At 41.3% G+C, this 13,836-nt stretch overlaps 1 protein-coding gene across 7 annotated transcripts in view; it reads left to right on the forward strand.

Annotated features, from left to right (window-relative positions):
• The window catches only part of TTC13 (tetratricopeptide repeat domain 13), a 68,607-nt gene that overhangs the window by 5,082 nt on the left and 49,689 nt on the right, over positions 1 to 13,836 (forward strand). For all 7 annotated transcript variants that reach the window (XR_012902781.1, XR_012902780.1, XR_012902779.1 and 4 more), the window contains exons 2-4: positions 2,129 to 2,223; positions 5,402 to 5,477; positions 12,298 to 12,368. Coding sequence is in view for 2 of the 7 variants with exons in the window: in XM_075924708.1 (XP_075780823.1) it covers positions 2,129 to 2,223; positions 5,402 to 5,477; positions 12,298 to 12,368 (242 nt within the window). In the remaining 5 variants the exon portion in view is untranslated. The remainder of the gene's footprint in view (positions 1 to 2,128; positions 2,224 to 5,401; positions 5,478 to 12,297; positions 12,369 to 13,836) is intronic.

Here is a 13,836-nt window from a genome sequence, read left to right on the forward strand (position 1 = left end):
TAAACTTCCTCAATTCTACTGGCTGGTGCAGTCTGTTTGTGCCATTTCGGGGTGCAGGAGACGGGGGACCCCAACGCGCCGTCACAGTCCCTCCATCTGGAACAGTAGGGCTTGGGTACGTCTAGGCTTCAGTCCCCCCTCCTAGAATATTGTAGTAATTTTTGTTCTCAAAAGGGAGTCTCTGTGTAACGAAGTTTGAGAATCCCTATTTTGTTGCATGTCTTAAGCTTAGTCACACTGGGTGATCATCATCATAGTCCCTTGTGGTCTTTAAATCTGTGCATCTTGGGCTCTTCAAATAGTATCCTTCTCTTACAAGACTCATCCAAGTTTCACTCATGGTTCATATAGAACCACATTTTTTTTTCACTGACTAATTTTTAGATGCTGTTCCAATTTGTATTTTATAAATAGATGATGTTGTTTTTTGTTCTTTGATCTGTCTTTCTTTTTTTAATTTGGTATCTGTGCAACAAGCAGATAATTACCTGGCTATACCATTTTTGTTTGTTTTATAATCAGGATGCATAAGTAAGGTATTTCCTGCAATAGTAGAGTGTAGGGATATAAGCAACTAATTGACTAGTTGCTCCTCCCCCCTGCCCCCCGCTGCCTCTACCAGAGAGAGGCAGCAAGGGGGAGAAGGGAAGAGTGTGCTGGGGGAGGCAGCTTAAAAGCCAGTTCCCCCCAGCTCCTGCTCCATGGGAGGGAGCAGGAGTGCAGTGGTGGTGGTCCACTTTTGAATTGTACCAGAGTCCCCACTGGGGCTCTTGTACATTTCAAAGCGGAAGTGTCCCATGTAGTCTGGGGCCAGCAGGGGACTCAGTCTCCTGCTGGTCCCAGGCTCCATGCCACATTTCAGTCTTTGAAATGTACAAGAGCCCTTGTTGGGGCTCTTGTACATTTCAAAGGCAGAATGCCACCTGGCACTTTCTCCTTTGAAATGTAGCAAGAACCCACCAGGCTGTTGCTACCTTTCAAAGGCTGATCACCCTTATCAACTAATAGAATAGTCGATTCAAAGTCGATTTATTTGATTAATCTAATTTTAACATCCCAAATAGAGTGGGAGAGCAACAGTTGAACAAAATTGAGACAGAGTTGTTTTTGTTTCAACTGATGAATGTATTTTAAAACATTGCTATTTGCAGTAGATGATAAAAGGGTTAATTTTTCTTCTTGCCCAATATTTCAAACTGATGAAGAAGATTTTTATTTCAGAGTTTCTTTTATCCGTCCATCCACTTAACTGTAGGTGTTAACTCCGTTGTGCCTCAAAATTTATTTTGTCTACAATTAAACAATATAATTTTTCTTCTCTTCACTCTCCCAGATTTCCCACCCCATTTAACATACTGTCTCTGTGTGAATCCTATTTTTGACTTTCTATTCATGTTATAGTGCTTTTCACTGTAACAACTTAACTGTTATTTTTTCCATGTATTTGTGTGGATCCCTTATTTTTACCATTCTTTCTACTAGTTACCTTAATCTTTCTCATCTATCCCTTTCCAGATCTTTACCCCACCCTCTGCTTACCAGCCAGCCTTCCCCCGTCTGAAAGCTGAATGTGGACTAAATCCACTTGTTCTCCCTAGGGTCTGAACATGCTGTCTGTGTTCATATTCTTGTTTGCTGAAAGAATGAGACACCAGATAGTCTCAAACTGACATGCGCTGCTTTTCCCAATCACTTTCACACTTCTTCCTCCCCTTATATTGTTTTTCCTCTTCCGTATCTTCTCCTCGTTTTCTCTCCATCTAGCTTGTCTGTGTTGCTATTGCTGCACACACATTTTGGTCAGCTGCATAGACTGAAATAGGCTTGTCTGTGTTGCTATTGCTGCACACACATTTTGGTCAGCTGAATAGTCTGAAATAGTAGCGAAGCTAACTGTATACCAAGGTTTGTGTCCGCTACTGCACTTCTTGCCATCAACCCTAGAACAAAAGTGATGTATGGAGCTTATGAACAGTCATACTCTATGGGTTTATCCTATAGAGGAATTTTTAAAAGGTGGGGTTGGCATGAGGAAACAGCATTTGGATGATCTGGTACATTTATACCCTAATAAGGTATAATAGTTCAAGAGACTATCCAGAGATAATAAAAATGTTTATTTTTTCAGACTCACCACTTTTGCACTTCCATGAATCTGACTGTGAACTAAGAGGATCTTCATCGTGTGAATCTCTGCTTTCTCTCAATACTGAAAAAATTCTGGTATGCTGTTTACTATTTTATTATGTACAAAAATAAAATTAATTGGTTGTAGATGTGAGGAGAAAGGAGTGTGTGCATTGATTTACTATATGTTGGAATTATAAACATTAAACATTATTATTTTGGAAGACCACAAGACACTAATTCTACCAAAAATAAGTCCAAAGACAAATGGTATTTTATATTATTTCTCTGAACATGCCTAACAGCTTTAAAAATAAGGTTAATTACACCCAACACAGTAACAAAGTATTCATAAGCATGCAATCAGTACACTTACAAAATAGAGCTGACCTAAAGAAAACCATCTCATTGAAGTGTGCTCCAGCTTGATCAAGTAAAGAAACCTCCGATTCATAACTTTTTATACCCTTAAGCAGATGATGTCCTTGCCAATTACTGACTTAATCTTAAAAAAAAATTGCGACAATTAACCCTTTGTTCCAATCTTAATTCAAATAAGATTTACAATTTCCTTTCTTCCCAAAGCCTTTCCTTTCTTCCTCTTTGCTGATCAACAAATTTGCTTGGCTTGGCTGTTCAACTACAACCAAGTTACAGTTGGTTACAATTGTGCTTCTATAATCCACCTTAATGCCTTGAATTGTCTTGTGTATTGTTTGCTGCATTGTATACTTATGTTGTGGAAAAACATGGCAGATTTATCCATGAAGTTCTGGCAACTAGAAGAATGTGAGCATATCTTGATGCTGGTAAAAGTTGGTATTCCTGGGTTCATACAGGTTTGTGGGAAAAGTGACAAAGACTTTTATAATAGATGTTTAAAATTATCAAGTAGAGTTGGTAATTTTAGGGATACATCTCTTATGTCTGGTTAGGGTTGCCAGCTGTCCAGTATTTTCGCCTCCTGTCCGGTAAAAAATTTCAGAAAATACCAGATACTTAAAATGCTGAAATATTGGGTGCTTACTGGGTTCTGCAGGGGAGTTGCGGGTCCTCTTTTTTTTTTTTTTTTCCCCCCCCCCCAACAGAATTTTTTTCCCCAATGGTGGTTTTTTTTTGGGGTGGGGGTGTGTGTTCGGTATTTTTGGTTAAACCATCTGGCAACCCTATGTCTGGTAGGACTTGTCTAGTTCTTTTTGTAAATGTAACTAGTTATAACATGACTGTAGACATAATGCATCTCAAAATAAAGAATTCTGATATTTCTGTAGTGAGAGCCAACTCTGACTCAATGTTTCACCAGCTCAGTCAGCAGAGTTCTGTCATTTTACCATTCGTTTTCAAGATGACCAGGGGTGACCTGTTGGCTAGGGATCTGAGGCTATGTCTAGACTACTCTGAGGCTATGTCTAGACTACTCTGTTGACGGAGCCATGTAAGATAGTTTATTCGGCATAGTCAAAGAAGCGGGGATTTAAATAATCCCTGCTTCATTAAAATAAAAATGGCCGCTGCGCTGTGCCGACGATCTGCTGATCCGGCACAGCGCGGCAGTCTAGACACGGCACGGTCGACAAGGGAGGCCTTTGTCGACCGCTCCGGTATGCCTTGTGAAATGAGGTTTACAAGAGTGGTCGACAAAGGCTTCCCTTGTCGACCGCGCCACGTCTAGACTGACGCGCTGTGCCGGATCAGCTGATCGTTGGCACAGCATGGCGGCCATTTTTATTTTAATGAAGCAGGGATTATTGAACTCCCTGCTTCTTTGACTATGCTGAATAAACTATTTTACGTGGCTCTGTCGACAGAGCCATGTAGTCTAGACATAGCCCCAATGTGTATATAGTTAATCAATGACTCTGGGTTCATCAGTTAACCTTCATAGTTACACACAGCCTCCCTTGTAGCCTTGTATCAGAGGCAACAATGCAAGGTGTGGGGGAGCCAGCTTAAAAGTCGGGGGAGCGGGACAGCTCTGCAGTGCGGGAGGGCGAGGGGGGGGTGTCAGGACAGGCAGTTCCATGGGAGGCCCTGCCCCCCCCCTCCCGGGCATGTAAATATATAACTGCTGAAATTTTTCAGTGCCTACACGTTCACCTAAATAAATACATTTTTCACATCCCTACTGTTGGCTATACATATGTTGCTCTGAATGATGAGTGATGGATATAATGTGTACAACTCCTAAATAATGAGATGATAGCTTCATTAATGTAAGTTTAATAACTTCTATGATCTATATTTGGGAGGGAAAATTGGGATCAGATCCATAGCTGATGTAAATTGGCTTAGCCTGTTGACGCTCAGGTATGCCAGTCTACTCCAGGGAAGGTCTGGTACGAGATCTGTAGATCACTTGGAGTCCTCTTTCTTCTCTACAGTGTTGACAAAAAAGGAACTAAACTATTTAAAATGTATTTGAATTAATTTAATAAGTATTACTAGTCCAATCACTGCATCCTTCATTTAAACTTGATACGTAAGAGGTATGTTTGTGGCTTTAAATTGTCCTTGAGTCTTGCCTTAGACTCCCTTTGCAATCAGTGGGACTTCACTATACGAATCAAAGCTATTTGTTTAGACATCTCCATGTATGCTTCATTTTTATATTTCCACATTCTGCAAATATATCTGGAAAAAGATTTTTCAAGGCAATTCTGCTTTTGTGGTTCCTACCTTCAGTGTATGTGTTTTAATTGTGAAGGCGCTAGTAGTGAAGAGATTAACAATCCCAGATAAATAAAAATGAAACTTCTGTCGTTTTTTTGAACTATTTTTTTACATACTTGTTTTATATTTCTTTAGTCTGTCTTCTCACTGGCAAAAGGGTAAAACTTCCCTTCCACTATGTAATCCATTGCTTAGGGATATTTCCATAATTCAAGTTAAAATGTGATGTATAGTATACTATAGTAAGGGCATTGTGTTATGTTATTTGGTTGTCCAAGGTGTGTGTGTGTGTGTGTGTGTATATATATATATATACACACTACAGCCTAACTTAACATGCCAGATGAATCAGAGGATAGCAGTGACATTTGAAAAGCAGATTATCCTTTCACAAAAGGTTAGGAATAAATTTTAGTGCCTTTGATCAGGTTTGTTTTATGGTACATTTTGCTTTAATAGTAAACTTATTTTTGCTTTGTCAGATTTTTTTTTAAAGAATTTAAGCAATAGTCCAGTGTTAAATTCTGATTTATTTATTTATTTATTTTTTTTAGGATTTTTTTTGCTATTGTCAGCTAAATGCTAAAACCATAATGTTTTACAGAGCCAAGCAAAGTCACTTGCAGAACAAAAGCGATTTCCATTTGCCACTGATAATGAGAACAAAAATGAAGATTTGGGTAAGATAATCATATAAGGTTTCTAGGGGTGGTTCTACATGTCATTTACAGGCACAATGTATTGATCCTGTAAAATTATACTTTGTAATGCTGACATACTTTAGGATCACTTTTCACTCCTTGTGCAATAAAATTTCAGCTTTTTGTTTTTAATTACCGTACCTCCCCCTCTCAAAGTACTATATTCTATTCTGCATAGTGGGACATTTCACCATTCATTTGTTCACACAGATGTAAAGAAAATATTTTTCTAAATCTTGTTAAACACTCATGAACTTTCCCCACTCTCTCTCTCTTGTCATTCCTGATAAATGAGGATTTTCTGGGAGTTTGAGAGAAGCTTTTTCTCAGGTGTTCTTGCTACTCTTTTGAGCTTGGAACTGCTGGGTTTTTTGTTTGTTTGTTTGTTTTTTCCCTACCTTTTCCAAGTCTGATAAGGTGACTAGGAGGAGTTTTTTCTTTGGATTTCTTTTTCGGTGTAGTCAACCTTTTGGCACTTATTAGAAGTGCACCTGGTGAACTGTTGTGATGTTGCTCGCCAGTTTTCTGCTTCTGTGTTGAGAAGCAGATGTCTCTAAACAGGCCTTAGAGAACCCTGTGCTGCTGAGTTTTATTTATTTATTTTGAATTATTTACCATTTTCTCTCTCTGACTTCAGCTTGGTCTGTCTGGTAGAGGGAGAATTTTGAGAGAGGTTGGAGACTCCCCTAGTCTAGCAGTAAATCTTCAGCCCTTCCAGTGGTTCAGCATTTGCCACATGGGGGCCCAGGTAGCAACGTCAAAGGAACCCCATTTCCATGTTTGGGTCCATGGGCTGTCATGCTATCTGCCCTGCTCCTCTTTCAGGTACATCTTTTTTCGAGCATCTTCTTAGGAATTTCCTAGATGTCTGTTATTTTTCGGAGCCTTGGTCCTTCTATTTGTGCTTCTCCTGCTCTAATAAACTTCTGGGGAAGAGATGTGAACTGTGCGGGTACTCCACAAAGTATTACTTCCTCATATTGCCTACAATATTCTAGGCAGTATCTTTTCACTATTTTGCTTCTTTTCCCAGTCCTTCCCTTTTCTACAAAACTCATGTATTCAAATTATCAGTCTGCCCTTATGTGACAATAGTTTACATTGGAAATTATTGTGATACTGTACAACTGATGACAAATGAAGTAGATTTAAGAATTTGGTAAAGAACCAAAGACAAATGAAGAAAAGGCAAGGAGTTTCTCTAGCTTCCCTGGAGTCCCTTTTACTCCTTATACTGCAGCAATACTCATCTCCTGACTGATTCTCATGTGGTATACATACAGTGAAGTTTTTTGTAAATATACAAAGGCATATCCCTACAAATTATAGACAAAGACTTCACTCTACCCAGTGCAAACATGGTATTAATGGTGCAAGTTGGGCTGTGCTCTCCTATATCAGCGCCCAAAACAAAATAATGTCCTGCACAATGACAGCACTGTCCATCTGTGTATGTGGGTTTTTCCCCCTTTCCTTTTCCTTAGCAGTAGTTTGTAACAATGTCACCAGAATGTGGTGTCATGTAGAATCTTTCTTTTGGAAAGACAAAAAAAAATTGCAACTGCTGTTGATTATCTCAGTAGAGCTGGCTAACAAGTCCTGCCAATGATTGAATAGGCTGAAGAATGACTTTCTTGTCCCTACACGTGATTCCTCCAAGTCAGGATTGGGAAATATTGGCATGAGAAAACGTGTACTGAATCTTTACCTGTTCTGTGGATAAATGGGTCATTGTTCCCCAGGCGTATATATTTAGAACCTTTCACAGATACTAAGTGCACTGAAAATGTACTACATATTCTCTAAGTATTTCTCTAATTGGTGATAGATGATCATGTTAGAAAAAGGAGTTTTGTAATGAATGTAGATAACCGTAACAACATTATTGCTTTAATCTTGCATACTAAAGAATTTAGAAAATGAGAAATAGACTGAATTCCTACTGTCATTTTCTAACTCCTCCTTTGACAAACTTAGCTGGGCTGTCACCAAAACCGAATTATTTATTGAAAGCCTATCTCTGCCAAACCTCCTCACAAAGAACATCCTAAATTTAACATGTTGAGTTTCTACTGATAACTCTTTGAGGCTTGAAAAATAAAGCCTTGATAATCCCTCTTATCAATAAAGTTGTCTAGGTAAACAAAAAAATGTTTCTGGTAACTTCAGCTATATTAATTGCTGCAGTTGGAAGATGTTCTGACCAAACAAACCTCTATCTTAGGCTATTACAGCCAATTTCTGCAATTTGAGGGGAACTTGCCGTTCTCATTAATCTTCAACAGAAGTTGCATTTGTATATCCAAGAGCAGACTTTGACTCTTAATCTTTATTGAATAATGTCCTGCCAGGCCCACTTAGAGGACCTACTACAGGTTGAACCTCTCTAGTACACTTACCAGTGCTGAACCAGAAAATTTGCCAAACCACGGGAGGTCAAAATTGTCTAGCAGATTATCAACACTTCCACTGCTTACAGGGCTCGGACAAGATGTTTAGGAGTAAATTAGGGCTAACTAACAGCACAAAACACTGAGAGCAGGACTTGTGGCTGTAAACAAACTTGATGCTACTACAGGAAACTTAGCTACATCCGTAGTAAGTGGACATCCGGCTAACTAAACTCATGTCAGACCACGAATGCTTCTGGACCAGAACATGCCAGACTAGAGAGGCTCAACCTACAAAGGCTTTTTATCATAAAATTTTCATCCTTGATACATACTTATAAATACTGCCAAAGTTTGAGACTTTTTCTCCAATATAACGGTAAAAGGTAAGTTATATAAACCATTTCCTGAAGTTCTGCAATTTGCTACAAAAACATAAATACCACTGCCGGGTGAAGAAGCATGGTAGCCCCTTGTGAAGTACGTGGTGTTTTTTGGTTGTGTTTTGTTAAGCATTTGAAGCTGAAAAACTGTGGACTACTCTTTATATCAGACAACAAGGTGTGGAGTGTACAGGCTGCCCCTGACTTGCGACACGATCGGCTCTGGGGATAGCATCGCAAGTCAAGGGCATTGTAACTCGAGCCCGCATTTATGACAGGTGTCGTATGCCATCGTAAATGCGGGGCCGAGGGTGTAAGTCGGGGGATTTTGGCTCCTTCTGCATTTATGGAAAAGGTCGATTTATGGGGGCTGTATAGCAGGGGCCTCCTGTATGCATTACTTTAAAAAAAAAATAAAAATAAAATAACATTGGCCTAATGCTTCAACATTATATAGGTGCAGAAGATTGGATTAGAGAACGCCACAACAAAAATCCTCTGTATTCTACCTAAGGATGTAAAATCCCTTTTAATTGGTCAACCAATAAAAATATTGTTTAACCGGTTATAACCGATTAAAGGTGGGGTACATGGGGGGGGACTGCTCCAGCTGAGCTGTAACAGCCTGCTACCTGTGGGGCACCAGTGCCTACCATAGACAGGGGCTCCTCCAGCAGTGCCATCCTTGAGCAGCCCTTGTCCATGGCAGGGCCTGTGGGGCAGGAGCAGCCCCCTGCCTGCAGCAAGCAGGGAGCTGCGCCAGCCCCCATCAGTTAACCTTTTACATCCCCTAATTCTAACCCAGGGGTCTGCAACCTTTCCGAAGTGGCGTGCCAAGATTTAACCCTCCTGCTCTGGGCTGCGCCGCTCTCCTGGGAGGGGTAGAGGCCTCTCTCTACTGAATGCCCTATCTTGGTCTCCTGCCCTGGGCTCCGCTCCGGCTGCTCCTGTGGGGAGGGGAGGAGTGGCAAACATGGGCTTCCCCGCATTTGGTTGCATGATCTGGGTGGGAGGTGGGGTGCAGGAGCAGGCTGAGAGTAGGGTGTCGGGTAGGGATGTAATAGTGTAGTCGATTAACCGATGAGCAGAAGTCTGAGACTGTTTCAGCTTGTGCCGGGTCCTGTGAAGGAAGCTGGTTTTTAAACTGGCTCTCCTTGTTGCACCCCGTGCTGCTGCCTCTGTTACAGAGGCAGCAGTGACGAGTGTCAGGGGCCTTCTCCAGAGTGGGACCAGAGTGCACTGGCTGCTGTTCTCACCCCCGGGAACTATAGAATAGTCGACTAACTGATAAGAATTTGTGAGGTTACTCAGCTATTCAATTAACTGATATTTAACATCCCTAGTGTCTGGCTGAGGGGAAGGGTGCGAGTGGGTGTCTGGCCAAGGGAGTGGGAGCAGGATGTGGGTGTAGGGTTTCAGTATGGAGGGGGGGGGGGGGCGTGGGTGCAGGATCTGCATGGCATTTGCTCTTTTTTTTTTTTTTTTTTTTTCCCTCCTCTCCCAGTGCCTGTAACAAGGTTTATTTTTGTAACCGTCACTTCCACATGGCAGCTTTGCTCTACACACAGAATAAGTTAGTGGCCCATGGGTCGAGTGTGGAATGGAGGCTGTGCCTCGCCAGGAGTGCAGGGAGTCCAGCTGATGGGTCTGGGCAGGCTGGCCAGGATCCAGTCTGCTGGCACCTGGATGACAGACTCCAGAGGCCTCATGGGGCTCTCTGGTGGGTCTGAGTGCATTGCACCTGCGGGCGGTGCGAGGCAGGGGTAGAGCAGGGGGGCATGGCAATGGTAGCAGTGGGTCCTTCACGGGCAAGATGGCGACTGGGTCTGTTTTGCCTCCCATGCTGCTCTCAGGCTTTCTGTCCCAGGCATGGCTTCTCGCTGCTCCATTGGCCAGATTCTGGCCAATGGAGCAGCGGGAAAAGCCTGCAGGCGGTGTGCCGGTGTGCTGCTATGTTCCTCTAACTGGGGGAGGGACAGGGCGAGCATGCATGCTGTTTGTGGCTCCAGCTTTTTCCCCAATCGCACAGGGAGGCTCTGGGGTTTCTCCACTCCCCCATCCCCATGTTCCACTGAAAATCCTCTTACATGCTACTTCTGGCACCTGTGCCAGACGTTGCCAACCCCATTCTAAACAATGATCATCTGTCTCTCCCAGTGCCAAAGACCTATCTTATGTGTCTTCTAGGCTCCAAAGTTCTTGGCACTGTGTGTTTCTATATTCTGCAGTGGCCATATCAGCATTTAATAATAAGCAAAAGTTCAAATAATATATACCATTTGAGGATTTCAAACTGTTCTATGATCACTAATACATTTAGCCTCATAATCTTTTATGATATGGAGAAAATTTTAGATAGCCTTCCTATTTCAGTTTCCCTATCTGCCTAATTTTCAAATGTTCTAAGCATTCACATCTCCCTTTGTGGAGCTGCAAGCCCTCAGAACCTTTGAAAAATAACCCCTAAACGACTTTGCTATTATTTATAGTAAACCTGTGCTAGAGGAAGAATAGAACTCACATTTACTGACTCCCTTTACTGTGCATTTTAACCACAATAACATCCTATTATTTATTTTACTCACTCGCTTGCTGAAAAGTTAAGGTTTCAAAGTCAATCACTCTTTAAGTTAGGAAATGACAATTAAGTTTACATCAATTCTAGTCTTCGGGCTCCTTGACCCAGACTCTTTCCTTAATCTGGGGTAATCAACTATTTTTTTTTGTCATGGTCCACATTTCTTGGTCAGGATATCGTCAAGGTCCAGACTCTTGAGAAAATAATATTAAAAACAATTTCGCAGTCTCTTCAAGAGCATCTGGCAATCCTGATTTGTCCCCCATTCTACCTGTTGAGTATTCCTTCCCTAACCAGTTCCATTTCTCCCACTCACTCCACTTCATAGTCAGCTCATCTCCATTTCCCTGATATGAGATCCTAGTCCTAGTCTTTGTGCAGCCAGTCCCAATTTCTCCTGGCTCCTCATCTGATCTATGTTTCTCTCACTGGCACCAAGCTTCCTTGCCCAGTCAGTACCAGCCTCCTTATCCTCTTACATTCCAGGTGTCCTTGCTCAGCCAGACCTAGTTTCTCTTCTCTGCCCCCAATCTTGCATCAGATTCCTTGTATCAATTCATTCCTTTGCTCCCCCCCCCTTGCTTGTTTTGCATTTTAATCTACAACTTCTTGGGTGCCAGCAAGGGTTTGGGAGAAGAAGTCATTAAGAGCACTGGAGGCATAGGGCCTTGGCTTTCAGTTCCAGTACCTGTCATGTAGCAACTACTGGTAGGAAAGTCCATCTTTGCTCTGGTATTCTCAGCCTGAAGGGAACATGTTCAGTTGCTCTGTGTGGATGGCCCATGCTCTGTGTGGATGGCCCATGCACAGTCTGGTCAGCATTAGCAGGTGGTAAGAGGCTGGAGCAATCTTAGCGAAGACAGTCTTTGGAAATTTAACTACTAAAATCTGCAGTTGCTATTTGGCATCTGCGAACTGCAATTTTTCAGAAGCTTACAACTTGGATATATTCCTGTGGATTTTCACAGGGAAGGCAAAAGGCATATCCCTGACTTTAAAAAAAAGTCTACTTGCCAAGTTTCAAGTCTCCTGTTCCAAAGCATAGGGATGCTAGTCCTGCTCAAAGAGTTTTCCAGAACTTTTAACATAGGAAAAATGTGTTTTGCCTAGCCTCATTCTTGGAAATGACTAACTCTGCCTGAGGCAGACACCTGGCATGGAAAACTTCAGCCCCAACAGAAACAGATAGATAATAGCAAAGCTTTATAAAGAACTGAAAGCGAAGCCATATAACAAAAAGTGTCAGACAATTTTAATAGGCAGTGCTACAAACTCTGCCTGTAAGCATGATAGCATCTAGTGGCTATATTTGGGATCTGGATTCCCTTGTGCTTTACAGTAGGATACTTAGTTTACATTTTGTTAAATATGACCACATTTTAAATATTTGAAAAACTGACATGTTATCTATGTTTTTATTTTAATGTTTGGGAATCCTGCTTTGCCAGCAATTGCCTATGTGTTGATTGGCAGTGGCCTATATGATGAAGCTGTAAGACATTTTTCAGCAATGCTACAGGTAACTGTTCTAATTCTGTAATTGTAAACTTCAAGATGATTAATCTTAAAATCAGCCACTGATTAAATTGATTTGTATAAAAGGACTTCATAATGATTTGTATACCTTAGAACCATTATAGCATTTGAGGCTGACAAACCAGATAAAACACTTAACTCTTAATAAATATCAGAATTTAAACTGGCGAGAGTCCGCTATTACATGTGAAAATGAATACAGTTGATAAATGTGGTTTTTAAAAAAGTCTTATGACCCCAGTCTCCTAATAAACTAATAAAATATAGGCCAACTTATTTGACTGTTAGAAGAAATACCTGCAAAAGCACAAAAAATACTTTTTTGCACAGTTCAGTTTACTAAAAGGTGACTTGGTTAGTAGTACTTTGTGTATTTTAGACTTTTTTTTCCACTGCATTCTTGGTTACAATTTAGCACATTGCCAGTAACTTACTGACAGGATAACCTCATATGGGATAATAACATTATAGAAATTCCATATGGGTTATAAACTAGAGGTGTTAAATTCAGATTAATTAACTAATAGAATAGTCTGCCAGGCTCTTGCTACAGTTCAAAAGTGGAAGCCTTGCAGGGAGTGTGGGGCTTCCTTTTGAAATGTACAAGAGCCCCATTAGGGCTTTTGTACCTTTCAAAGGCTGAGGTGCTGCAGGGCACACAGGGTCAGCGGAGGAGTCACCTCTGGGCCCACATTCCTGTGGCGCCTCAGCCTTTGAAATGTGCAAGTGCCCCACCGGTGTGCTTGTACATTTCAAAAGCAAAATTGCGGCAGAAGTGGTACAAGCGGACACTGCTTCAGTCCCCGCTTAGGCCTTTCCGCTGGGCCTTTACCTTCCCTGGCCCCTGTTAGAATGATGCTGGGGGGAATGGACTTTTTAAGCTAGCTCCCCAGAGTACTGGCTCCCACTCCTCTCCCCCCCCCCCCCCTGCTGCCTTTCTCTTACAGAAGCAGCAAAGTGGGGGGAGAAGCTACTAGTCGACTGTCCGATAAGCTTTTACTTATCGGATAGTCGACTAGTCTCTTACATCTGTATTATACACCAGACTCTATTATTGTATTATAAACCAAATCTGTGTTATAAACCAAGTTAATACTCAGTTCTAAGTTAAGAATGTGGTTGCTGTAATAGTTAAGCAAAACTTTATTTATTCTCTAGTATAATTTTTTCCAGTTGGATGGTATGGAATTCATATTCATATTCCATGGATGGCATGGAATTCACTCAGCTTGTTTAATGGCAAGCTGACAGGTTTTTTAAAAAGGGTATCCTAGTTTAGTCAAACTTGATTTATAAATGTGTATCCTTATGGAAAAGAAGGTCTTACTGATTAAACCATGACCCTACTATTTAAGCCAGTATAGAGATATAATACATCAGTGGTACATTATAAAATGTCATTAAAAAGTTCTGCACTGTGATGTAATAACATCTTGCTATGTGCTTTTTTA

The sequence above is a fragment of the Pelodiscus sinensis genome, chromosome 3, assembly GCF_049634645.1.
Source record: "Pelodiscus sinensis isolate JC-2024 chromosome 3, ASM4963464v1, whole genome shotgun sequence".
NCBI lineage: Eukaryota > Metazoa > Chordata > Testudines > Trionychidae > Pelodiscus > Pelodiscus sinensis.